This window comes from Leptosomus discolor, chromosome 1, assembly GCF_034619465.1.
Source record: "Leptosomus discolor isolate bLepDis1 chromosome 1, bLepDis1.hap2, whole genome shotgun sequence".
NCBI lineage: Eukaryota > Metazoa > Chordata > Aves > Leptosomiformes > Leptosomidae > Leptosomus > Leptosomus discolor.
Window position 1 is genome coordinate 161721992 of NC_141391.1, and position 26343 is coordinate 161748334.

A 26343-nucleotide genomic window follows, 5' to 3' on the forward strand; every position below is an offset into this window, starting at 1 on the left:
TCCCAGATCACAGGGCAGCTGCCTGTGACAATCCAGGTTGTTCTGCCCCGTGATTTAGCCTGCTAGATGTGCAGCTCCAGCAGCTAGTAGTTTCCATTCTGTAAACAGGATATTGCTGAGCACTGAGATGCTCTTTTCACTTGTTACGAGTGAAATAAACCTGTTCTTTAAATGGACACCGTTGTCCATCAGGTTGCCCAAAGCCCTGTGCCAGCCTTTCCGCTTACCAGCCCTTGCTGCACCTCTAGCCTGGCTCCCACAGAATCTGCACAGAAAGTGGTACCTGGTTAAAATTCGTGGGTGGGAATTGCTTCCCTACTTAACCTGTTTGAAGTAATCTGAAACAACTCAGATACAGTTTTCTGTTTCCGCTCTTGTACTACAGCTGCCTGTGTGCAAGTTAAGTAGCTTATCCCTGCAGCACGGATGCCAGAGGAAACTGAGTCTTCGTGGGCTGTAGATTAGAGATTTTCCACCTGCCAGGACAACAATTGTGGCCCTGGCAAGGTGCCCTTTCCTCACAAAGCAGAGGTGTTCCTGACTTGGTGTTTTTCTCTGGCCTAATGGTGGAGGCTGTTGATTCAGCTAGCTTTGAGCTTTGAGGAATGGTATGGAGCAGTGCCAGTCCCTATTTGCACACTCGCAAAGTTTGGGGGTGGAAGTGTAAAGAATGGCAATATGCTCCCATTCAGCACTCTTACAACTAGGGGACTATGTGCCTGCCACAGCTTTGGTAACCTGGAGATTGACACCTCTCATGAAATGAGGTGGCTGTACTCCTCCAGTGGAAAGCACAGGCTGTGTTTAGGCCGAGCTTCCTGATGCTCGCTGCCTTTTAGTTCAGCACAGTCTCATTAGTTGCCTCCCCTCAACAATTTCAGGGGTGAAAGGACCTGTGTCACTGAGCAATCCTACACTGTGTTTGGCTCCTGTTTGACCATGGGCAACTCTGAATGCCCTTGAGCCAGTGTTGCTGAATATCTACCTGTTGGTGCAGGTTTTTGAGCTGCTTTCTTCTCAGTTATCTGTTCAGGCAGCCTGATGTTAAGGATGCACAAGAGAACTCTCTACAGAAATGGTCTTCCTCATCCCAAAGGTCACTTGTCGCTTGCTGATGGCCCGGGAGCAGCAGCACAGTCCTTCCTACTGGAGAACACTCATTCCTCAGGTCAATCCAGGGATGGAGGTGGCTGGTTATTGCAAGTAGCCCATGGTCCTGGCTGGCATATCTTTTAAGTGTTAGGATCTGGGGCAGATCCCCTGGTGCTGCTTGCTGATGCAATACAAAACTCTGCCATTACTACTTGTAGGTGTGACGTAAGCTTTCCAGAACAGGGTCTCCAGCAATGGGACACAACCAGCAGTGGGAAATGTGTATGATCCCTGTAGTGACTTAGGAAGAGATACAACTCCCTGGAAAAGGGGTCTGTGGGTTACCCTGGCACTTCTTCTGGCAGCAAACCTCCAAGCTCAGCAGCATGGAATCATCTTGTTCACTATCCATATTTCCCCCTCCTGCCCTGGCAATGTTCTGCAATGCGGAAGAGTAAGGCACCCACAAAGGATCATCCTTATGTGCTCCTTGTATCTTGAACTTGGATGCTGTGTCAGGTGCTATAAGTAAATTATACATCTCTAATATGTCATCTGTGTAGGGCTTTCATTTTCCATCTCCTGAACTGTTGTTCTCTAGGCTGAAAACAAATCTAGAAGTAAGAGGCTTCTGCCTTGTGTTCCCATTATGCTGGCTGGGGTGAGTTGGCACCAGATTTCTCTTTCATTTCTTAATATTCATGTCAAATTTTCTCATTCTTTTTTCCTTTCTATTGCAACTACCATGGGCTCCGCTGCCTGTCAGATCTTTGTACAAATGGAGTGTGAGCTGTGAATCCCTGCCACCGTCCACCCCACCAAGACCAGTTGTTACCCTGTCCTTTAACACACAGCTGGGTGATACCTAGAGGCCTCATTACTAGGTACGGTAAAGAAGAAAAAACGCAACTGTACAGAAAGAATTGTAGCTGAAATTGTTTTTCAACAGACCTTACTGAGGTTTCCTGCCTGAGCCTCCTGTCTGTCTGTCTGTCTCTCACTGGAAGGGAAGGAGTTGCTCCATAGCTCTGCAAACCCAAGGTAAGCTGGTGCTGCCTGCAAAAAACCCAGTTATTTTCACATCGGTCTGGTGCTTAACAACAGGAATGCTTTCACCACAAGAGAGGAGGCCGTGCCAGGCAGGGGCAAACAGCTGAAGGTTGGGGAGTGGAATTGGATGGTCTGAGGTGTCGTCCTGACTGATGTGAGCTCACTCACTGAAATATGGGTTGATAAATGGCAGCTGGCTGTGAAAAGAGTGTGAAGCCCTGGCCCTTCACACATTCAAAACTTGCGTTCCTCTGAGTTGTTGAACAAGCCCCCTTCCCAGGGGCTGAAAAGCCCGATTTATAACCACAGACAGTTTTGGCCGTTCTTCAGGCGTCAGCTTCTTTCGCTAGCCCTTGTCGACACCGCAGGGCCCCTAACTACTGCTGGCACCCTGGGTGCAGTCAGCCACCCCGCAGCTGCAGCTTTCTGCTCCGGAGCTGTTTCTCATGACAGCTCATCTTCGCTTCCCCCCACAGCTCCAGCCGGCAGCGGCTTGGTCACACAAGCGTCTCTGCTCAGGAGAGCCTGGTCGCTGGCAAGCACAAGGCTGTGTCCTGGAAAGCAAACAGCGCACAATGTGGCTGACAGCACCACAATCTGCATCCAAGTCACGGCTCCCTTTTGTGCATGCTTAATCAGCTCCTTCTGTGCCGGGCTGTGCTGCGCTGTTGCTTGGCATCTTCTGTCACGCTTCTAGTTGCTCTTAGCAGGACGATGCTATCCATCTATGCCCTACAGTTTCAATGCTATAGATGTATGTTTTCCAGTCTGCACATCACCCTCCCTTCTAACAGTTGTTTTACGCAGTTCTTCATCGTTGATGAACACCAGGCACGCTGCTCATTGCTTTACTTGCTGCTCCACAGGCTGCACCACTGCAGGAATCACATTTTCTATTGTCCAGGCCTGTAGCACAATATTTTGCCTATCCAAGTCAAAGTAAAGGAGGACCTAATCTGTTCAGGCACTACTGTAAAGCCCTTAGCAGCAGTTTCAGGTGCCCAAATCTCTATGAATCAGACCTGAAGGCTGGAGCAGTGGGGTGGGGAAAAGGGCCATCCACAATGAGCCATATACAACCCTTTCTGAGGGGTGCAGCAATCCAAAATCTATGTGTGGTGCCTGTTTCCAGACCCATATGGAGGTCAGTTGTTGATCCAGGCTGAGTAGGGAGCCAGATTTCACAGCATAGCCAGGTAGTGCCCCTTCTCCTCTGCAGCTACACAGGCCTGGCCAGGCAGCGGGAAGGAGAGCGCCTGGGAACATGGTTGCACGATGCTGGAAAGCCGCACGTACGCAGCCTTGCTGTTGTAATGGCAGCCCTCACCTTCACCCCAGCTCATTTGCTGGTGCCCAGCTGGTTTGCCCCTGAGGGACGATGTTTCAACAGGAGGAGGCCACAGACGCTCAGCCGGAGCGGGTCAGCTGCCACGCCAGCAAGGTTGCCACCACGGCGTGCCCAGCCAGCCCAGCCTCAGGAGAGCCAGGGCTGTGGTCAGACGGCTTGCAGGCACGGCAGGCAGCAAAGTCAGACTTGGCACCCTGGTGCAATGTGGAGAGGGAGCTTTCTGCTCCTCTGCAAGCAGAGCTGAAATGCACTGGCAGGGCAAAGGTGTGATGGGGAGTTGGGGCCTGTCGGTGCTTGTCCTGGTTGCAGACGGAGGAGGCCAGGGACTCAGTCCACCTGTAGCTGGTGTGGCGTTGAGATGCTACCAGCAGTGGAAGCCTGGGGAGCCACCTTTGCGAGATGCTGAGGACAGGCAGGGCTTCCTCTAGGCACGCAGTTTTGCTGTGATAACAGCCAGCGTGCCAGCACTCTGCGAAACATCCCCCAGAAACTACTCTGGGGGGTGATGGGGGGATCCAGAGCGGAGGAGGGTACTGTGGCTACTGATAAGGAGTGATGGGTGTTGACATGCCCTGAGCGTCCTCCTTCCTCGGCTCAGTGGATGCAGGAGCAGTGCAGTATGGTGCATTCCCTCATGGAGGAGATGCCTTGAGAGGTCCCAGGATCCCCATTCTCATCCCCAAGGCACCACTTGCTCACCCACCATCCTCTCTCCATCTGGCCAGGTCAGCTCTGATTCTGCCTCTTGTGCCACATGCCTAAGCCTGCGTCCCCATCAACTCTGCTGGTGCTGCTGAGACCTGGTCCACTGTATTACAGTGCTGGGTGATTCACCTTAGTGGAAGTCATGGTGTTCCAGAAGCGTGTGTGCACAACCCAGAAGGCTGAAAGACGTTGCAATAAAAAAGAAAGCAAAGAAAAGCAGCGCATTTCTCATTTCAGCCTCTTGGAGGGACCAAAGCGTATCTTGTCTTCAGAAACAACGCCAGTAAATGAAAAGTTAAAAAAAAAAAAAAATATATAAGCTTGGCTGTGAACTGTAGTGCTTGTCCTGCTTTCTGCCTTCCCTCGGGATTCATCCTTCACTGCCCATTGCAGGTACCCACACTCTGGCACGATGCTGGGACTCTGTGGGGTTGGGCTGAGATGTCCTGCAAACACACAGAAGTGTTATTCTGCCTTAGGTAGACCTGTGCTGGGCCAAAAAAAAAAAAACAAAAAACAAAAAAGCAAACCTTTCTGAGCCATCTGTGAGTCTTCCCTGAAAAGGGCAAGCACAGCAAATCAGCAAATCAGGCCACCCCATCTCCAGCAGCTCTTGTCCCTGCCTAGAGAGGGCTTCTGGCACATTGCTTGCCGAGAGCCTTCCTTTCTCAGAAAACGTCCCGTTTCCTCGCAGGGAATATCACTCTGAGACAGCGGCCACCCTCCCACCTGCAAAAGGGATGGACAGCTCATGGTGTGGCTGGGCATCCTCTTCTGCTTCTGGAAATAACAGCACAAAGCCCAGCGTCTCAGTTTCACTTTGAGGAGTAGAACCATCTGTCCCCCAACTGACCGACGATGCAGCCGTGTGCTGGGCACAGCCTGACCTTTCTGCAGTGGGAGAGCATGGTTTTCCAAAGGGAAAATGGTGACTTGGTGGGGAGCTGGTCAGCATCCACGGCCAGTCCTCCAGAGCGTCCCCAAGGCAGCTGCAGCCCACCAGCTTTGGTCAGTCATGCTCTTCACTTATGTTGCCTGCTTTCAGGAAGGTTGAGTCCAGCCTTTTTGAGGCTGGCCTGACCCAAACTGCAGCAACTCTGTGTTCCCCAAGGGTGGGTATGTGTGTGGAGGGGTTAGATTTCCTCTGGCAGGGCTGCTCCAGCTGGCCCAGTACCCCGGGCTTCACCACAGAGCTGTACAGACACAGTTTGGGACTACCTTTCCTCAATTAAGGGCTTATTATTAGGTTGGAAGGAGGAGGCCTTGGTTCTGGGGACAAGATTTTACCACCATTTCCATGGACCTTTGTCGTGGTTTAACCCCAACCAGCAACTAAGCACCACGCAGCTGCTCACTCACTCCTCCCCCCCTCCCAGTGGGATAGGGAGGAAAATCAGAAAAAAAGTAAAACTTGTAGGTAAAGATAAGAACAGTTTAATAGCTAAAATAAAACAAAATATAATAATAACAATAATAATAATAGATTATGATAATAATAATAATTGTATCAAAAAGGAATACAATGAAAACAGAGAGAAATAAAACCCAAGAAAAGACAAGTGACGCACAATGCGATGACTCACCACCTGCTGACTGATGCCCAAGCAGTGATCTTTCCTCCCTGGCCAACTCCCCCCAGTTTATATACTGAGCATGATGTTCTATGGTATGGAATATCCTTCATCTAGTTCATGTCAGCTGTCTTGGCTATGCTCCCTCCCAGCTTCTTGTGCACCTGCACACTAGCAAAACATGGGAAGTTGAAAAGTCCTTGATTTCCTAGCAACAACTAAAACCATCAGTATATTATCAACATTCTTCTCATACCAGTTCCCATACCGAATCCAAAACACAGCACTATTGTAGCTATTAAGAAGGAAAATTAACTCTACCCCAGCAGAAACCAGGACAACCTTTTTCTCCAAGGCTGAACAGCACTTCCCTTTCTCCCCCATTCCTGCATCCCTAAGTATGGGGTGTGATGGATTCTCAGCACTAGACATCACTCTTTGGGAAGATACAATCTTCTGCAAACCATCTCCTTCACATGACAGCTAGCAGCTTTGCAGGTGGAGTAGTCTTCATGCCAAATCCCTTTATGTGCCCAACAGGCCTGGGGAACTATGGGAGCAGATGGTCAGAGACACCTGACAGCTGCCTCACCAGCATCCCACCACCCCATGCAGCTGGATCCAGCCTAACCAAGTGATTGCAGTGACCTGGCCTGCCTCTCCCCCTGGCCAAGGTTTTGACAACCCTGAAGCCACCCTTTCCAACACCATTGTGTCCAGTGAACCAGTCCCAGCACAGATCCTGACCTTGCTTAGGCCACAATGCATGCAGGGCCACGAAGCAACAGGTTTGCTGTTCCCAAAGGATAGAGTTGCCCCAAAGCAAGAACGACTGCTGTCAATTCCTATCCTCTTGCCCTCTTGCACCTTTGTGAATCCTTTAGCAGCTTGAGTACTTAAAGATCCTCTCAGCCCAGGCTATTGGGAGCTCACAGGGCTTGGTCTTGGGAACTTGAGGAGATGTTTTTCAGGAAGCCTCAGCCTGATGGACATTGCACAGCACAAGAATAGATGAAGGCTGGTGTTTGGTGAGACCAGATCCTTCCAGCACGGCACCTTGCCCTGCCAGAGGGCTGCCCCAGACATCTGGAGATGAACATCAGTCCTGGGCTTTCTGCTCCTTTCTCTCTGATTCAGCTCCAGGGCTGTGCTTGGAGGGTCTGAGCAGCAAGGATGGATGCACTGGCCTCAGTGGTGCTCCTTGGAGAGTCCTGCCTGGGCCCCGGGAGGGCAACCCTTTGCCTGAGGTGTCCCTGCAGGCAAGCAGTAATCCCGAGGCTGAGGGACAGGGAACCAGTAGCCCAGGACATGTGGCAAAGTGTCAGGGTGGGGGGCTTAGTCTCATTGCCCAGTAAGAGATAGCGTTGGCACTGGTCTGACAGGCTCCCAGCACAGCCAGAGAGCAGAAGGAGATGGGCACACAGCAGCAGCAGGTGTCCTGCATGAGGCCCCATCTCCTCCCCAACCCACCAGCTGCATCACAAGGATGCTGCATGGCTCAGTCTATGTGGAAGTTGTAGCAAACTCAGTAGTGGGTGTTTTGGCCAGAAAGATTTCTAGGAGGTGCCAGGTGCTGTCTGTGGTTTCCCTACCATGCATGGGGTCCGTGCAGGGCTGGGGGAAGGAAGAGAGCGGATAGCAATGAAGCGATGGAGAGTTTGAAGGAAGGCCAACTGAGACATCCTGAGAAACAAAGCAAGTAATAAAATCCTGGAGAAAAACAGTACTCCACACCCAGCCGGGCCCACTCCTGGAGCTGCCAAAAAGGCATCCTTGGCTCAGAGGCAGGCAATCATAAAAGCAGGGAAAGACCTCACAGGGAGGGAAGGTTTTACCTGTCAAGCAAGTTCAGAAGTACCTTCGCCCACCAGCTGGGAGTGTTGAGCATGGTGGGGAGGTGGGGCAGGCAGTCCTCCTACCACAGCCTTCAGCACAGCAGAAGAAGGAGGAGGAGAGGGGCAGCAGCAGCCCTGTTTCCTCTGTGGCATCCAAGCCAAGAGACTGGCTGGGCCATTTGGAGAGGCAACCAACCCCTAGGGAAGGTGGGATGGGTGCGTGGGCCAAGTGGGGTAACCTCTTATCATCGGTAGGGAGCCAGCTAGGGAAGGCTGAGTGCCTTCACAGTTTTGGCAGACTGCTTGTGTTTTTGGCCACCCTCCTTGAACTCAAACCTTCACAGCTGGAGAAGCAGTCCTGTCCACTTGTAGGGCTGGCCCCCAGCTGCCCTGCCCCACCAGCCCCGATGGGTCCTTCTCCCAGCCACTGCTTTGCCTCCTTCGCCACTCATCCCTGCTCATGGACACAGGTTCTCCTCAACTTGCTCAGCAGGTAAAACCTTCCTTGCCCACGGAGCTGAGCTCGCACCCCTAGGGCAGCTGAATAAAGCACCACATGGGTCAAGGCCCTGTTCTACTCTCTGCTGTTTTTTCCTTCCCCTTCCCCCAAATAGACTGCCACAAAGAGAGACCAACGCCTTTGTTTCCAAAGCGAGAAGGACTGTCAAAATGACATGTCTCCCTGCATCTCGTCAGGGGTTAGATAAGTCCCTGAGGGGCATGGGGAGCCCTGCCATGCAGCACAAGTTCTTGCTGACAGTGCTATTGTTAAGAAGGGGTGCATTTTGGGAGGGCTGGGGCTTTTGTCCCCTGCTTGTTTCTCTCCATGAAAGTCACAGCTGATGCATGCTTGCCCAGAGAGACTTCCCTCCCTGACGACTCTTATCCTGAACAGACACCAGCTTGGCACTCATCAAGCAGAGCACAAGGAGGACCCCATTTCTGGACCTCTCCATGTGCCCCTGGGCTGGAAAGCACCCCATGGGGTGCCAAAACTGAGTTCTAAAGAAGTGACCTTCTCTTGGGGCTGCCCAGAACCATGCTCACGCTGCTCCAACCCAATATCTGCATCCAGCAGTGGCCCTTGAGTTGCTCCTTCCAGGAGCTCTCAGTCAGCAGAGCCAGTGAAACAAGCCCAGGATGCTCACCCTGCCCAGGCTGGGGGATGCCTCGCCCAGAGCTTGGCTTACAGCTGGGTCCTGCTCAGGGCAAGTTTACACAACAGCAGACCCTGTAGGGACATTGCTTTCCCTCTAAGGTCCCCTCCTTAACATGGGCTTGACCTGGGGACTGCTCTCATCTTCCCAACTTCCCTTTGAATGGGAGGAGATGTGTTATATTACAGCTTGAACCTGCTTGACTAAATTTACCCAGTGCAGAGGCCAGAAGAACCTCCCTGGGTTTCCCTGTTTGCTTTGGTGGGAATGGAAATGACACATCCTGGCTGTCACCTGGTTCTGGAGCAAATGCCCAAGGGCCTGGAGACTGGTACCTCTCAGACGTCCACGGTTTTTGAAGCTAATCTACCCTGCACAAGAAAAATCTTAGACTGTAGGGCTTAAGGCTGTGGACCTCTGGGGTGAGGGTGAATAGGCGAGAATAAGCCCTCTGGAGCCAGGGGGGCAGAGGACACCATGTGAACCACGTCAGTGTGATCTTTGAAACATCGCCAGCCCAGGGTCTGAGGAAGGAGGAGAAGTCAAGCAAGTTTAGTAACCCTGTTGGGTAACCGTCATCAGTAGCTGGAGCCAGGGGGAAATGTGAAATGCCACTCTGTGGAAGGAGGGACCTTCACAGGGGTTCCCGCTTCTGCTCTTTGATGCTTCTGTCTCATCATGTCCACAGAGATGTGCCCAGTACTTTCCCCCTTCCCCAGGCAGTGCCTTCTCTCCTCCCCTTCTGGGCTGCACTCCCTTGCAGTCATTTACTTTGCTTTTGCCAAGAGAGAAGCTAACTGCATTAATGCCTTTCCTAGCTCTGGGGAAGTCTCAGGGATCAGCACCGCGGGGTGTAAGGGCTGAGCCTCCCGCTGGTGCAGTGGTCCCTTGGCCTCACAGTCTATCTGGTGAACCTGCTGTAGGCTGAACAGACAGTATAGACCTGCCTCACGATGTATGCCCCACAGACTGGCTACCTATGGGTATATAGAGTACACCCCAAAATACCTGGCTGGCTGATGGACTCTCCTATGCTTGGAGAGAAGAGCAGGCTTCATGCTGCAAGCATGCCACCAAATCACTGGCACATGGATGCTGCAAGTGAACATCCATCCCTCTTCCCACAGGTTCCTGCTGCGAAGAGGCTAAGCAGAAGCTGATATTATGTCTAGTCCACCCCTTGCCCAATCTGTGACCCTACTCCCTACCGAAATGTCTCTCAATCAGTAGCCCGTGAGCCAACAATGCTTCATAAAATCCTTACGGTTGTCCCACAGAAAAGCCCCCCGTCCATGCATGTGGCCAAGCAGTCGGTTGGCATGTCAGGATCTGCACCCCCAGCCAAAGTCAGGAGTTTGCCAGTGCTCAGCCTTGATGTCCAGCATAACAAGAGCAACACTACAGTCCCATAGTACAAAATCATATTGTTTACCCGAGTGCTAAGTGCATCAACACGCTTCCCTCCCTTCTCCCAAGCCACCCAGCTCTGCTCGGATGTGAACTGTTCCTTGGCTTTCTTCCAGAAAAATGAGATGGTCCTTTGTTTGGGAAAGGCCAAGGAGCCCAATCCTGGAGCACAGGGCAGAAGAGAGGGAGGGCATGTCCTGTGCTGCCAGTGCTGGGGGAGTGTGAGCTCGTGCTTGTGATGAAATGGCCTATATCACTGTCCCAGCTCTGGATCTGGAGGAGGGGATTGAGGAGATCCCAAGTGTGGACCTTATCTTTTGCCATAAGGTGTGGACAGCTGACAACTGGACTGGGCTGAGTACCCGAAGCTGGCTCTTTCTGAGCGCTGCAGGCAGGCAAAGCCCAGCTTTGGCATCAGTGGGGTGCTCCAACCTGGGCAGCAGAGGAAATCAGAGAAGCCAGAAGTGAGGAAGAGCAAGCTCTTGTGTGGAACATGGTGATGGATGGGTGTGCTTGCTGGCAGGGGTAGAGATGGCTCTGCAAAGGGGTTTCTTGGAGAGATCCACTTGCAAAAACTCCTGAAAGAGCGACAGCCTCACCGCAGCAGTGATGTGCTTGTGCCCATCAGCCCTGGAGTGTGTCTGGACCCCCTTTGCAAGGGGGTGGGAACCAAGAGCATTGCAAGGGATGACGCATCCCAGCACTTCCCACTGCCTCCAAACCGCGATAGCATCGGAGAGGAGCACCCTGCACTTTCTATCCCCAAATAGTACAAGCCTCAGGGAAGGGAGGGTGCCAAGCCCTGCCAAAACACCCTCCCATTTCAGCAGCCGATCCCGGTGGATAACAGCTTGCTAGCGAGAGGTAATTGTTCCAGCTGGCTGTAGGGTGGCAGACAGCAGCTGCCTAACAGAGCTCAGTACCACCTAACTGTTTGGGGCACCAAATGAGGGATGGCACATGCTACTGAAAACCTGGAGGGAGTTTTGAGAGGTTGGGGGTTCAGTGGTCTGGGGTCATTCGTGGACTGCACTGGCTTTGGGGCACTGCTCCTGCCAAGAGGATGCATCCCTTATGGGGAATGATGAACTGTGCCAACCGCAGGAACCCAAGGGAGGGCAGCTGCATGTCTGCCCAAGACAATTCTCTTTTCTCCAGCTCTTGCTGACTGGTGGGGCCCCATTGCCCCTCAGAAAGGCCAAGTTGGCCTTTTGCCTGCCTTGGCTTCAGCTTGGCTGGGCTGATGCATTGTGGTCCCATGTGCTTTGGAGGCCCTCCAAGCACGAGATGTGCCCCTAATGCTGGCTCATGGGCTGGCTGCAGACGAACGCGTTTGCCAAAGCAGACGCAATGGCCCACGCAGGGTACATCTCGGTGAGAAAAACCATCAGGTTTGCTCCAGGCTCCCTGCTGGCCTCGCCTCCCAAGCAGCTCTGATGCTGTTTCTGCCATGTGTGGAGACTAACATCACATCCCACACCCTAGGTACCACTATGCATGAACCAAAAAAAAATGGTGTTTTCAGGCTTCTTTGTCATTCCTACCAGCAGAGCCTATTCAAGGCAATCCTTCAGGATTATCATTCCAGACTAGTCTTTAAACACATCACTTGCTGAAAAATGGTATGCAGCTGAGTTTCGGTCTCAAGGGTGTTGCAGGAGAACGTGCCCGTATTCCACAAACATACTTCTCCTGAGTACTGTTTCTTGGAAGAGCTGAAAGCAGCGTCTGGGTTGCTGTAACATGTTCAAACATGGCATCCACTTACAGTTTGCATATTAAGTACAGCAAACCTACCTCTGCCCAGTGCGTCTCAAAAGTCACTTTAACAGACAACCCAAGACAGGGAATATGCCTCAGCAGGTCACTTGTAGGCTTGAAATAGGCTCATTAAATGGCAGGTTTCTAAAGCACTGCATGGGCACCAATTTGGGCATTACGGCAGTGCAGAGCCGGTGGCCATAGTCAGTCGATAGCCTGCAGCTCTCCTGCTGCAGCACATCAGTGCCAAAACGTCTGACACTCATGCATGGAGCTGCATTTCCTTCCCCTTGAACTTCCAGCACAAACCAGCAGCCCAGGAATATTCCTTAGTGTCATGTTTTAGCACCATATTCCCTTTCTGTCCTGCAGTGGTGGCACAAGGCTTATGTTGCAGGCTCTCTGGAAGTCATTAGCCAACGTCCAGACAGGCAGTGGCAATGTTTTCCCCCTATAGACAGCATTTGCTGAGCTTGTAGCTCTGCTTTTGAAACATGTCATTTCTTAAAGGTTAGGTCTGAAGCCTTCCCTGAAGTGCTTGCACAGCCTGAACAACACATGCTGCACCCCTAACTCATTTTCACTTCTACCTTTTGCTTTCTTTCTATTTCTTCAACGTGGTTTATTTAAAGAAAATTGGAAATTCACGCCACCAGTCAGAAGTTGATTTCTTATTTTCTTTAAATGAGAAAAATACTATCAGTTTCCAACTGCATGGCAGAGTTGTACAAGTTCCCTAATTGTACTTTGCCTACAGCAGAATTTAAGCCTTACTCCATTCACCTACCAGTTCTCCCCAGCTTGCTGTCCCCCTCTGGCTCAGCAGCGATTGCCTGACCTGCTGTAAGCCTTTTCTTAACCTGCATTTGCAGCTCTTGGAAATTCTTTACGTGCAGCAACTACCTGGTCCGGGCTGCGTCATTGAGAGCAACCTCTCTGTGTCAAAACGAAGCACATGCTTTCCTAAAGTTTAAAGTGCCCCTCCTTGATTTGCCTTTGCTGTGCTGCCCTGGGCCAAGTGCCCTTAAACTGAAATGCAAATGGCCTGAAGCCTTCCCAACCAGTCACTGCCTGGCTGGGATTAAAGATCTGCTAACTCCACTGCTCCAGCTTCACAGTCAGGATCATTCTTGTCCAAGTTCATCCAAGGCTTCATGCTTTTTTGCTGTGCTGGCAGTATTTCTAGCACCGTCAGGTGAGGAGTCCTCCTGCCATTCACCTAGGTGGAGGAGATAACCCAGATCAGTTGGAGGCTTCTTGCTGTTCTTGCATGCTAGAAGGGCACTCGAATGGCTTGGTCCAACCATCTCCACATGCTGACACAGGCTGATCCATGCTGCCCGCAGCCACAATCCAGCACCTGGCTCCATCCCTGCCCTCCTGGCCAGGGAGCTGTGACCATCCTGCAGCTGCAGGGATACCACTCTGGCTGGCAGACCAGGCGTACTCCCTTCCCCGCTGTGCCCCGCGAGGGTTTACACACCAGAGGTGAGATGGAGCCCAATGTGAGCAGCCAGAGGTGCAGGGGAGGAGGTGGGGAGCATGGATTTGGGGAGCTCCCGGGATGTACTTTGAGGTGTGTCTAACACACCTGCATGAGCAGGAGTCATTCCCACTTCCCCAAGCTGTAACTTCAGGCTCGCCCAGATAAATCACCTTGTCCAGGTACCCTTTGATAACATTTGCAGGATTATCTTCACCACTGAGGAATATATTTCCATATTAATTTAATGAAAGCCAAGATTCTGGAGTCAGCAGGAGCCGGAGCCTCACAGACGGCTCCTAATCCAGGAAATTGGATGTGGTTGGAAATGTTTCAGCAGGCAAAGCTTGGGAGATCCTGCTGTGGCTCATTCCTGATGTGAGGCTATGTGTCCACGAGATAATAAATCTGAGTTTAGTGCACCTAATCCTGAATTTAAAATACCACAACCCACATAACACAAAGTGGCTAAACAGGTACGAAGATGTTCTCCCAGTGGAAAGATGTTGCAAATCACTGAACAAGTAATTGCAGCCGAAACAGGCTTTTGCCAGCTGGAGAGCAGTGTATACAGGTGGACTTTGGTCACGTAGTCCACAGGATTTTCAGCCAGGCCCCTTCCCAGTCCTCCAAGGTCATGACTCAGGATGCCCCGTCTATTGTAGCATCCCTCACAAGCAGGTCTGGGGCAGATCTTCCCTCTTTTGCTTGAGACATTTGCCTGACTGGGCTATTTCTTTGGCAGCTGCCAAACCACTTTAGTTAGAGCCACCCAACAGCTCAGCCCAGCAGTTCAACTCAACCCCACAACTTGCAGTAGCTGGACTCCAGCCCTCAGCATGCAGGACTAGTCTGGGTATGCTGAGGCATACCTGTGCCTATCAGCTAGACCAGAAGGCAGGCCCTAAATGAGAGCTACTTGCAATGATGAAACTCACCCTTAGCAATCATGTTTCCCTCTTCAACCTAAGCTGAATTACAGCTTGGAGGTTGGGAGGGGTGGGGGTGTCCATGAGGAAAGCTCATGGGGAGCTCAAGAAACTGTGCCATCTCAGCATGGAGAGATCAGCACAGTCTCTTTGGGTGTCAAGGAGAGTGCAGGAAGAAGGTTGAGGCCCTGGGATAAGAGCTACAACGAAGACCAGGGGCAGCCCTGGCTACAGATGGGGATTTCTGGTCCCTTCTGTGGGAATGATGGGTCACAGCCAGCATCAGAGGGTGAGCTCAGGCCCCAAAGGCAGCAGTTCTTTGAGGACTGTCTGGGATTGCTCACCATACAAGGGCAATTTGCACTTTCCAAGGAGGAGTGAGCAGATGGGGACATGGTGCAAGGAAAGGCTAGTGAGAGGGCAGCAAGTCGCTCCCAGGAGCCAGGCTGTCTCTGAAGCACGGGCCACAGTGGAGGTGCCCAGGGTCAGGATCTGAGTGGGATGCCTTACCTCTAGCATAAGACATGCTTGGTGGGATCTTATCTGTGATCTCTGGCCTTCCACACATGCGCTGGCTATGAATTTGGTCTGCCCCTGTCATGGCAGCTGGCTCTTCTGCATCCCCTTCTCCTGGCCCTGTCCAGGACACACAGTCCCAGTCTGGAGAAAGCAGGTGCAGATGCAAACACCACCTGCCTCACTCTCATAACCAAAGATGAGGCACTGCTGAAGTAATATCCCACAGACATTACTCCCTTCTCCACACTTGCATCTCCCTCTGGCCAACAGTTTGGCATGGCCAAGGGCACTGTTTGCAGCAACAGCATCAGGTCCAGTCACTCCCCTGGGCTCGGGCAAAGGAGATCTTTTGCTTCCCAAGGTACAGATCAGTGGCTCCCCCTCTAATACAAAGTAAGGATTTGCAATGTGATGCAGGAAAGCTCTCCTGGTGAGGAATAGCCTGGCTGGAAGGGTAGAGGAAAAGGGACCTATCCCAGTGCTGAATTCCCACACAGCAGGATAAGCCCATGCCACCAAGGTCTGCTGTGATCTGTCCTCACCTTCCTCATTTCCATCCTTTGCAGATCGGATCGGCTGATAACCTGCTGGCACATCCCCTAGCTGGCTGACCCACCGCACACTAATAAGGAATGAGGTGACAGGAGGTGAGGATTGCCAGCTCTAGTCAGCCTGGCTCTGCCCTTCTCAACCCCCATAGTGGCTCTTCCTACACCACATTGCTCCTGAAAATAATGGGCAAGCACCCCTGCATCTTCAGTGTGGTGGAGCAGGTGTCAGTGAAGCTGGGGACACTATCTCTGTCTGGTGTGCCATCAGGGTGAGCAGCGACCTTCCCTCCCCTGAATTTAGCCATACCTCATGAGGACACCGATCCTGGAGCTTTAGATTTTGTCACTTCATCATAGTGTCTGCAACCCAGAGGTACAAAGGGAGAGATGGTATTGTACTGATGGAGGCAGCCCATGGCCCACAGGTAACGGGACACCCCATGGCCCCCTTGCATGTGGTAATTAGCCTTTCGTGCTAATGCCATCTAATTCAAGGCTCCTTGGAAAGTCAGCAGAGACACCTGAACTTCCATCAGACAAACACAGGCTGCCCAAGGTAGACTCAAGTCTGAAGGCTGAATTTCCTTGATGTGAATAGCCCTTCCGGTGTCTCCTCTGGGATGGTAATCCCTTCCCTCATTATCACATGTTATCCATGAGTTGGTCTCCAGTCTTCCCAGCAGCATTTGGAGGAAGGTCCCTGGGCAGACATGACACAAGCAGCTGGTGGCTGCTAAGGCTGGGTTGCAGCACCCAGCTGCCAGGAACACTGCAGGAAACACAGAACCTATCCCCAACCTTTTAAAAGGCCTCCCCCATCTCCAGCTCTAAATGAGCAAATAATCTACATATTTCCCTTCCCCATCCACATTTCTTGCAAGGGAACAGCCCCTCCTAGTCTGGCCCCTGCAACGTGCCAAACCGTGGCTCCAGCAGCAGCTCATCTCCTTGGAGAGATGCCTGGGGTCCTCTGTGGGCGTTCGGTCTCACAAAATCTTGGATTTGAAATGAATTGATTTAATTACACACAGGTCCCGAGCAGAGGGAAGCCGGCTCTAGTTACTTTTTCTCCTGCTGGTGTGGAGCACTTCTCCTCGTCCCGCACCACATGGAAGGGATCAGGCTCAAGGGCTGAACCCTGAGGCAGGTTTCCAGAGGGGGAAAGAGGGAATGGGCATGTCAGAGCAGAGAAGCCCACTTTGGTCTTTACTCCAGCCCCCTTGTGATATGGGGTGATTAGCAACCTGGCCAAAGGTTGGAGCCTGTCCATGCCCTCCCCAGCTCCAGCAGGCAAGAGGGTCTCCCTGCTACCACGGCTGGCATTGATGACACCAACTGGAAATACCCAGGACTGACAGCCTCTGGGGTCATGCTTGATGTGCATGTCCTCAGCAGAGGGGGAATTGATGGGCCTCATAGAAAGGCAAGAAGAAAGTGTTTCAGTGAGTTTCAGTTCTGGGCCTCTCAAGGAAATCACAGAGCGTCTTGTGATTTAGAGGCAAATATGCAAGACAAGGAGAGCTTTAAGCCACAGGCTTGGCCCACTGCCTGAATTTTTTCCCTCCTCTTTCAGTGTAATTACAGTTGAGCCATGTAGTAATTGGGTAACTTTTTCCAAAGGCATCCTTTCACCCACAGTGAATCATACTTGCCACAAAGAGAACATGGAGGCAGATAAAAGAGAGACATATAGATCCTATGGATTACTCTGATGGAGCATTTTGCCCCCATCCACTTGTTCCTCAGCCCCCGAGCTGTGTCCAGGGTAGGTGCAAGAGCCAGGCACCGAGATTTCCTGGATAATTCCTTCCCATCCATCTAAGACGGCTTCCTCCTGGCTTGCTGTGCCCTACAGCCAAGATGAACTGCACAGTTCTGAGGGTGTCTAGGGGTTCTGTAGAATACAGACTATTTTCCCACCTTTGGTTCCTGTACCTACAAGGTCTGGGTCAGTACCTGGGCAGCCTCTGGGGACAGGAAGGCTTGGTAGTGCAGCTGGGTGACCCTGGATCCAGCTTCGGTCCTCTGCTCCTGGGGTTTCACCTGGACCACAAAGAGTTTCTGAGGTACTATGTGCGCTCAGTGATATTTCCTCTGCTCCTGATTTAGCCAGAGCTGAAGAGCCCAGCCCTACTCCCAGACCCTTCCCGCCAAGTCACAATCCATCTGATCATTTTCCGTGTGGGATAAAAGCCTAGCATAGTAAAACACTCATTGTAAAACTATTTTCCATTGGCCTCACAGCCACACACAGTTGGATCTCCTCCTGGAGCGTCCAGCAGCCTGCTTGGAAGCATTTGGTTTAGCATCCTGGAGAGGAGCCTGGGTGATGGTGGGAGGAGGCAGCTCTGCCTAACAGGCCCTCCCTGCCCGCAAAACCAACCCCTCCCACCCTTTCCTCGGTCTGATTGGCGGGTGGGGTGGAGAAGGGCTGGGACAATTCAGCTCTCCATCTATTTAAAGGCAAGGGTGGAGCCCCTTCAGCTACTTGCCTGGGACTCTTGCACCTTGGTGGAGAGGAGCATTAGCCTGCAGAGCAGCACCATGTCTTGCGTGAGTAGAGAAAGGGATGGGGCAGCTGGTGCATGGCTGCTGGGGCAGCTGTGCTGGAGGTGGTGCTTCATGGAGTGGGACTGTGAGGAATGTATTGGCTTGGTGTGAGGGTACTTGCACTATTCTCCACCTGCTCATCAGCCTCCATGTCAGAGGATCTGCTAGAACTGGGTTCTTGCTGCTGGGGAGGAAGGATTCCTGCTGCATCCATTACAGAGGGGTGGCTGCTATTTCTTGTTCTGGCAGGAGTAATTTTTTTTTTCACCTGCAGGATCCCTTTGGGGAGGTATGTGGGGGGTCCTTGCTGGGTTGGCTCCCAAGCTGGGGTAACCTGTTTTACAGGAGCTCTGCTCTGGGGAAGCAGCTTTGGTAATATTTGTTGTTCTCTGAGCATCTATCTCTTCTGGGCAGCCTTGCTGCTTGCTTCCTGGCTGAAGTTTTCATGAGTCACTGAATCGATATGTCTCCCTTTCTTGTAAGGAAATATGCTATACAGAGGTGTCCTTCTGTGAGTGTCAAGGATGGCTGAAGAGATGCTTGTGTCAGAAGAGTGATTGCACTTCTTTAATTTACCTTTCATCAGACTGAGGGTGTTTAATCAGGGAGTGTCCCAAGTGCAGGCTTACTTATTAAAGTGGGATGGGGAAAGATTATTATTATTATTGGGGTCTTGCCCCTGCTATGATAAAAAAATTAGTACATATGAGAAACTGGGGAGAGATGTGCACACGGAGTAAGAGAATGCTCTTGCAAAGGCTGAGACTGCAAAAAAAAAAAAAAAACAACCCCAAGCCCTTAGGAGCTGGGGACAAAAGCCTCTGAGCCCCTGGACCTGGGCAAGGCTTAAAGTTCAAACCCAAGCCAGGAGAAGGGAGCGGAGGCTCCATCCCTGAACAGCCAGGCCTGTGTGGGATGAGGTGAGACCCACAAGGCACACAAGTGTGTTTGGGGCAGGCTGGGTGTGATGGGAGCTTGCGGGTACTCACATTTCACTGCTGTGAAATACAGATATGTTGATGAAAGCAGCAGGAGAAATGTTGGGAAATTGGGCACATGTCCCATGTGACTGGAGTAACTTCTCTGGGATGTCACTAGTGCAATGCCCCAGGGGAAGGGAGCTTCCCTGTCTCTCCAGCCATCCAAACCAATGCACTGTCTTGCAAGGCAGCATGGAGAGCTGCCAAGTCAGAGCAAGTGAGCCAGCAGGTAGTGAGCTAATGTCTCTGCCTCTGTGTTCCCCAGGGACCAGTATGCACCAACTTGGGTCTCAAGCCTGGCCAGCGCCTCACTGTCAAAGGGAAAATTGCACCAAGTGCCAAGAGGTAAGCTGTGCTATGCTGCCCAGGCATGGCTAAGGCACCACACTGAGTTGTCTTCTGCTGGTGTGGGACAGAAGGAATCCCTCCCTTGGGTGGGAGAAGAGCTGCTTTGGAAGGGGTTAACACCAGCAGCGCTTCCCTGTGAGTCATTGCCTAATGCACATTGCAGACACACACTGCTGCCAAGGGGCTAAGACAAAGCAGATGTGAAGCCCCAGCTGCATGCACTGGCAGTGACCACATCCTTTCTAGCGCAGAGTGAAGGAAATGGAACCTGTGTCTGTACTGAGATTTGGGTTGAGACCATTCCCACAGCCACATCCTCTCCCCTGCACGAAGACGGCCCAGGAGCTGGGACACCATTATGTTGCCTTGCTTCACTGGGCAGGAGGAGATTCTAGGCCAAGCACCTGGGAGGTCTTGGATGCTCTAAGCTAATGGTGCAAATGGAAAGGCTGCGTGTTGCAGCAGGGTGTCTCAGGCTGAAGTTTGCTTTCACCCTGTGGAGATGCCTGTCAAGCGCTAGGGGAGGAAGGCGGTGAGTAGGCAGGTAGAAGTAAGTAGAAATGTGCTCCTAACTCTTCAGGAAATGGGGCATCTGGGACCCCCAGGGAAGCCTCTGCAGCAGCCCCCAGCCCTTGTGCAGGTCTGTGGCTGGTGAGGCCTCTTGGTGGGTAAGGTGGAGTCCATAGCTGCTGTACCAGCACTAGCAGTGTTCCAGGAAACATGTCCTAGCTCTTCTCAGTGCCTTTGAAGTTCGATAGCGTCGGAGAGCAGCCTCATGGTCTTTCTCTTGCCAAATAATATGCCTCCTCTCTTCTCATCTGGGTAAGAGGCCTGGAGGCAAGGTGGACACTGGGCTGGGAAGCTGCTTCCTCCTACTGCCACTGCAGATGCTTTGGGATAGCTAAAGACATGGTAATTATTTCAGCTGCCTGCAGGGCGGGGAGAAGGCAGTGGCTGTCAGGCAGGGTGCAGCACCAGCTAACTGTTTGGAGCTGAAAGGAAATTTATGAAAAGCAACTGACTCCTTGGGAGCTGGTTTGGGTGCAGGATAATGCCCTGTTCAGGGCTAAGTGCTGAACCTTTCTCTTGTTAAAAGCTTTGTGGAAACTAAGCTGTGTCTCTCCCAGGGATGGCACTGTGGGACTCATCACCGCAGCAGGAGAGAGTACCTCTTACTGACACAGCACCATCTTTTTAGGGAAGCTATGCAGTTTAGCCAAGTGTTTCTCTTTGGTTACCCTCAGCTGGGCTTGAAGCAACAGACCCCGATATGTTCATGGTAATGAGCAAACATGTTACCATAGTATTGATTAAAACAGTATTGATATCTTTCTCTGCAGCTTTGTGATGAATCTGGGGAAGGATGCTTCACATGTCGGGCTTCACTTCAACCCCCGTTTTGATGCTCATGGTGATGTGAACACCATTGTGTGCAACTCAAAGAAGGTGGAAGAGTGGGGTGCAGAGCACAGGGAGACTGTGTTCCCTTTCCAGAAGGGGGGTGCAGTGGAGGTGAGGCCTGGGATGCACTCTCTGTACCTGCCCTGGTGAAGGGAGGGTGTTTGGCACAAGGCAACAAACTGCAGGGGCTGTCTCAGGACTGTCTGTACAGGAGATGGGTGGCTTCTCTTGCTTGGCCAGCACCACCATCCAGCACTCTGAGCAGGGATGGAGGGTGAGGATCAAATGTGCAAGCTCCAGCTAGCTCAAAAGGAAGTTACTATTGAACTTAATAGGCAATAGGCATCTCTTGGGAGACCAGAATACACTCCTGTTAAAGAGCAGGTTATGCTGCTGAGCATGTTCACTCTGCACATCAGAGGGTGGCACAGCAATGCAGTGGAGTGGGGAAGACTTGAGGATATCTTGGCAGAAACTTTGACTCTTCCATTTGTTTTGCAGGTCACTTTCGCTGTTAACCAAAATGATCTGACGGTCCACCTACCAGGCCACCAGTTCACGTTCCCTAACCGGCTTGGTCTCTCTGTCTTTGACTACTTTGATACACAAGGCGACTTCACGCTCCAGTCCATCAGCTGGGAATAATTCCTCTGACAACTCCATCTCAAAGATACAGAAAAAGTGATCAATAAAGAAGAGTTTTGGTCTACTCTGTCTCAATCTAGTATGTTTCATACTACAAGTCCACATGGGTTGTTCACCTTGCTGGGGGGGATGGGGGGGAGGAGGGTAGCCACTTTGCCAAAGTACTGTAAGTGGGTGGCATTGTGCCAGCCTTGGTCCTTAAAGTGATGGATGGAGAGGAGAGTGTGCAGTAAAGGCTTGGGAAGGCAGAAGGTGAAAAGCCCAAGGAGAGCCTCAGGAGGAAAAACTGGGGCTAGATGTGACTAGAGGGGAGAGTGGAAGGGTCCCGTAGGCAGTCATCCACTCTTGAGTTCTAGACTGACACCTCACCCTGCCTGAGTAAAGTGGGTTGATGAAAACTATCTCTCCCTAAACTGAGCATCCCTTGTTGGCCTCAGACAACTTTGAGTTGCTGCACTGGGTAAACCTAGTGGAGCATGGCGTGAGGGGAAAGTCCTCAATTGTGCTAGCTTTGGCCTGCGCCCCTCTGTAAAGGCAGATACTGCTCATGACACAGCTCTCCTATGTCTTCTTGGGACCTCTTGCTGCTATATGGGGACAGCAGTAGAAAAGGATGCCTTGCTGGGTGTGGCAGAACATGTAGTGGGCTTCCCATCCAAATCCTTTCTTCCCATAACTGCAGAAGCACAAATCCTGTTGTGCTAATGTGGCACATGAGGGCAGTAACCTAGAGGAGTCCAGTTTTATTCTGCCCCATGTGCCTTCCCTGGTCCATCCAGAGCTGGGAGAGGCAACAATTCCCAGCTAGGGTGTGGGATGCTAAGGATGCGTCCATTATGCTTTTGTTACCCCTTCACTCATATTAGCTCAAACGAGCCTGAGCACCTCTCAGTCTAAACTGGGGCTAGCCTCTGAGGAGTCTGGAGATGATGAGACATGTTTGATGTTACAGCATAGTTCTCACTGGGCTGTGGGTTGTTACCCAATGTGTCAGACAGCATCTGCCTCAGGGGCTCTCCCAATCTAATGCTGCTTTGGCAGCAATGACTACCGCTGTTGGGCAGGCTGTGCCTGGTGGGCATAGGGAAGGTAGGAGCTGCCCTTTCCACAGTGCACAGCAGTTACCGGGTAGGCCTGGGACGGAAGGGCCCAATCTTTGGGTCCTCACTTCCAGGCTTGGCCATGAGCAACATGGAGCACAAACAATCTGACATACTACAAGGACTCCCTTCAGGCCTGGCTGGGGCATTTCCACCCTTTAAGCAGTTGCAGAGCAGCTGAAGCACGGGAACTTGCTCCTACGGCTGCCGCACCTCCCATTCTTGCTCCATAATTCATGAGGCTCTGCCAGGTCCTGTGTCTCAGGTACCCATGCAGAGGGAGACTTGGCTGCTAGGAACTGGGGGGCTGAGGAAGAAGAGAGAGATGAGTTGGAGACAAGAGCTCAAGATGGGCTTTTGAGGTGGGAGGCAGGAACGCTTGGAGTGTACAAGCAACTTGAGGGTCTGCAGCCGGATGTCTCTTAAAGCTCTGTGTTGCCCAAAGCCAGTCTGCTCTGGATGATCACATCCTGCTCTTTAGGGCTACACCTACAATAGTAAATAGGACATCTAACATTGCCACCCTGTGCATAGGCATGGGTGGGGGACAGCATAGCTTGGGGACTCTTCCCATGGGGTGGTATGGGTGAGGCCATCCTTTCTGGGGATAAGAAGTGTTTAGCTGTATGGAATTGAGCCATGCTAGGCTAGATTGCCTCAAGGCAAGAGACCTGGCCCAATTTATGCAGTGGTGTTGAGACAGTCTGGCAGACTGGGGTACACTTGGTAGGCCATAAAGTTGGAGATTTCAACCACAGCAGGGACATGGTGCTGGTGAGGGCCCCCTCCATGAGCTGTGACGGTGCACACATAGCGGAGCTCTCTCCTTGCAGCTTCCTCTGCTGGGCTGATCTTGAAAACGGAGCAGATATGCTGACTTCCCCAAACTGTACTTCGGGGCAATCTCACAATGTCCCTTAACTGCACTTAGGAGTCTTTTTTTAGAAAGACTCTTCGAAGATTTTTTTTGTGGAGGGTGGGGGAAGAAAGCTGAGTGTGTGCTTTACCACAAGAAGATGAATCTTATTCAGGTCTCCTGTTAGAGCGACTGCTTCTTGAAGTGACTCACCAGTCCTGTGAAATCTGTGACTCACTGTTGTCCTGACTTTGTTATGGCTTGGCCCGTTGCTACCAAAGAGGTGAGGGGTGGTGAGGGTTCCCTAGCTGTATAATTTAGATATATCGAGGTTGACTGCTCCCTTCCACCCACTCCCTGGCCTTGCGCAATGTGGAGACTGACATGTGAGGGCTGAAGGACCTGAGGATGGAGTCAGGATCCCCGAGACAAGCATCCTTCTCCCAGTTGAGGTGGGTAAGTGGCCTTGCAAAGGGGAAGGCACCACAACAACGACAATGGAAGACACCACACGCTGGCATGGAAGGTGATAAACTTTTATTTCTCAATTCGACCCCAGACAAAGGCTGGGAGATGTTCCCAGCCTGGGGCACTGCTCACCCCTTGCTTTCCCCCATGGACCCCGACAATTCCCTGAAAGCTGGGGGGATGCTGTGGCCTCCCACTGGATCCCTCGCCACCTCCCAGGAGGGTGCTGGGGGCCGTGCTGTGCCCATCCCGCTGTGGCCAGGGCACCGGCGATACTTGCCAGCGAGCAGGGTGTAGAGAAAGGGGTTGATGCAGCTGTTGCCATAGGCCAGGCAGGTGACACCAAAGTTGAGGTAGGCCTGGGTGGTGGGACCAATGCCCAGCCCCTCACCCTGGTAGAGCCCAGCCAGCTGCCATGCCCAGAAGGGAAGGAAGCAGGCCCAATAGGCCACCACGATGGCGGAGATCCTGGAGAAGAGCCGCCGGGCAGGTGCCCGGCCAGCCACCGGCAGCCCCGAGCCCCAGGCAGAGGACTGGTATGCCCAGGCTAGGCGGGTGTAGACGACTCCCAGCACCACGCCAGGCACCAGGACGCTGGTGGTGAAGAGAACTGTCAGGTAGAGCCGGAAGGCTGACGGCGTCCAGGTGGGGATGCAGATGCGCTTGCGGGGACCATCCCCCTCCCGCAGCTGGGTCATTGCCATCATGGGGGCCGTAAGCAGGAGTGAGAGGAGCCAGAGGATGGCACTGGCCAGCTTGCGGTAAGCATTGCCAGCTCGCCTGGCCTGCAGCGGCCTGGCCACCGCCCAGTACCTCTCCAGGCTCATGGCGGTCAGAAGGAAGATGCTGGCATGCATGGTGAGGAGGTCCAGGCTGAGCAAAAGCCTGCAGCCCATGTCCCCAAAGAACCAGTCGTGGGCAAAGTAGGTGCAGACCACAAAGGGGATGGTCGAGAGGTACAGGAGGTCAGCCAGGGCAAGGTTGATCACGTAGACCCCCAAGGAGCCTGCTGAGCGGCCTGCCACCCTGCCAGAGGCCACCACCACTGTGTAGATGTTCCCCACCATCCCAGTGAGGCACATGACCAGCAGCACTGCACCCAGCGGCCCCGTGACTGGGCTGTCCCCTCCCAGGACACTACTGCTGTCACCCCCACCGCTGCTTTCCTCCGAGAAGATGCCACCCTCAGGATCTTCTCCAGACCTTGCGCTGACAGGGGAAGGATAACACGACATCTTTGAGAAGGGTGAGCAAGAGCAAGTCTGACCGTCAGCAACCTGTTCCTTCCCTCTGCCTTCCCCCCTCACTGTATGGGACACATCTAGCCTTAATACAAGAGGGAAGAATGGTGAGAGTTTAGCAGACGTAGGGTACTCCAGAGAAGTCTATTCCTCACCTCCAGCTGCCCAGTCCATCTTGCTGATCTTGTCCATCACAAGCTCCATCCAGAGGTTTTTTCTTTCCCCACCAAAGGGCCGAGAAGGAGATGTCCCCTCTCCTTCAAGACTGATAGTTGCAAAATAATTTCTGCCAGCCAGGAGGAAATGTCTCTGCTCTTCACCAGCTCCTTGTGTGTTGCTTCTCCAGCATTTGCTGGGCCCACAGAAACCAGCAGACTCAGTGGACAAGTGGACTTCTTCCCCCAGGTCTGTCTCCGCTCAGATCAGATAAACCTTGGAGGGGTGGGCTCTGCCCTCCGGAGCCAGCCCCTGGAGAGCTGCCTTGCCCACTGCATGTAGGAATGTGTCTGACTCACAGCTTCACACACCAGTGTGAACACAGTCCCAGTTTATACTCAGTTCTTAGCCACCAGCTGAGGAGCCATGCTGGCTCCCTCCTCTTTCTTGCAGACATGCTCCTTCTTCCCTGGTGCCTTCCTCCAGCTCCCTCTTCCTTCTTGTTCTTTTTTCCCCTTCTTTTTTCTCATTGCCCCTTGCACAGTTTTCCTCATTTGAAAGAAGATACAGCTGAAAGCCAAAACTCCTTAACGCAGCAGGGGAGAAAGCATCGCGCTGTGGCTTTAGAAGGGAAATAAGGGCCAGCCCTGAAAGCTGCCACACTGCTCTCCTTGGCCCTTAGCCAAGCCGGGCTAAGAGGGCCTCCCCCCCACTCCCTTCCAAGGACATCAGGGCCCCTTGAGGTGTAGACAATGGATGTAGCCCCCAGTTTGCAAGCAGGCCCACCAGACAGTAGGACATCTCACATTTTCTATGACCTGGCCCTGCTCCACCCTTGTTCCCCAGTCAGCAGCAAGCTCCCAGAGACTCCGGGATATTTCAGACCCATTCTTTCCTCACTCTCCCCAAAGACCATCCTCCTTCTCTAAGCCTTCCCCCTCCTTCCCTCGTCCCCTCAGGACCTGCTGCTGCACCCCAGAGCAGGGAGCAGAAGCCTGTTAGGCAGGCACCATTGCCTTCTAGCGGGACATTGCTGCATGACATCTATGCCCTTCTGCGCTACCCTGCTCAGTCTTCACCCATGTCCAAGCCTCATTCGTCTCAGGGAACAGACACAGAGGGACAGAATGTGCAGAGCAGAGATGATATGCCATTACTAAACGCGCTCTGCTATCAGTTTATGGGGGTTT

The 26343-nt window shown here is 52.4% G+C and overlaps 2 protein-coding genes across 2 annotated transcripts; one reads left to right on the forward strand and one right to left on the reverse strand.

The window, feature by feature from the left end:
* The first annotated feature begins 17914 nt into the window (after positions 1-17914).
* Positions 17915-21396, forward strand: LGALS1 (galectin 1). The gene is made up of 4 exons (XM_009961824.2): positions 17915-17961; positions 19204-19283; positions 20627-20798; positions 21189-21396. Exons 1-4 carry the CDS (start codon positions 17953-17955, stop codon positions 21330-21332), a joined length of 405 nt encoding a protein of 134 aa, XP_009960126.1. The 5' UTR covers positions 17915-17952; the 3' UTR covers positions 21333-21396.
* A 1194-nt stretch (positions 21397-22590) lies between these two features.
* Positions 22591-24991, reverse strand: LOC104354811 (urotensin-2 receptor). The gene is made up of 5 exons (XM_086461676.1): positions 23889-24991; positions 23643-23753; positions 23502-23560; positions 23154-23324; positions 22591-22739 (listed from the first exon to the last, which is right to left on the reverse strand). Exons 1-5 carry the CDS (start codon positions 24989-24991, stop codon positions 22591-22593), a joined length of 1593 nt encoding a protein of 530 aa, XP_086317802.1.
* Positions 24992-26343: the final 1352 nt, after the last annotated feature.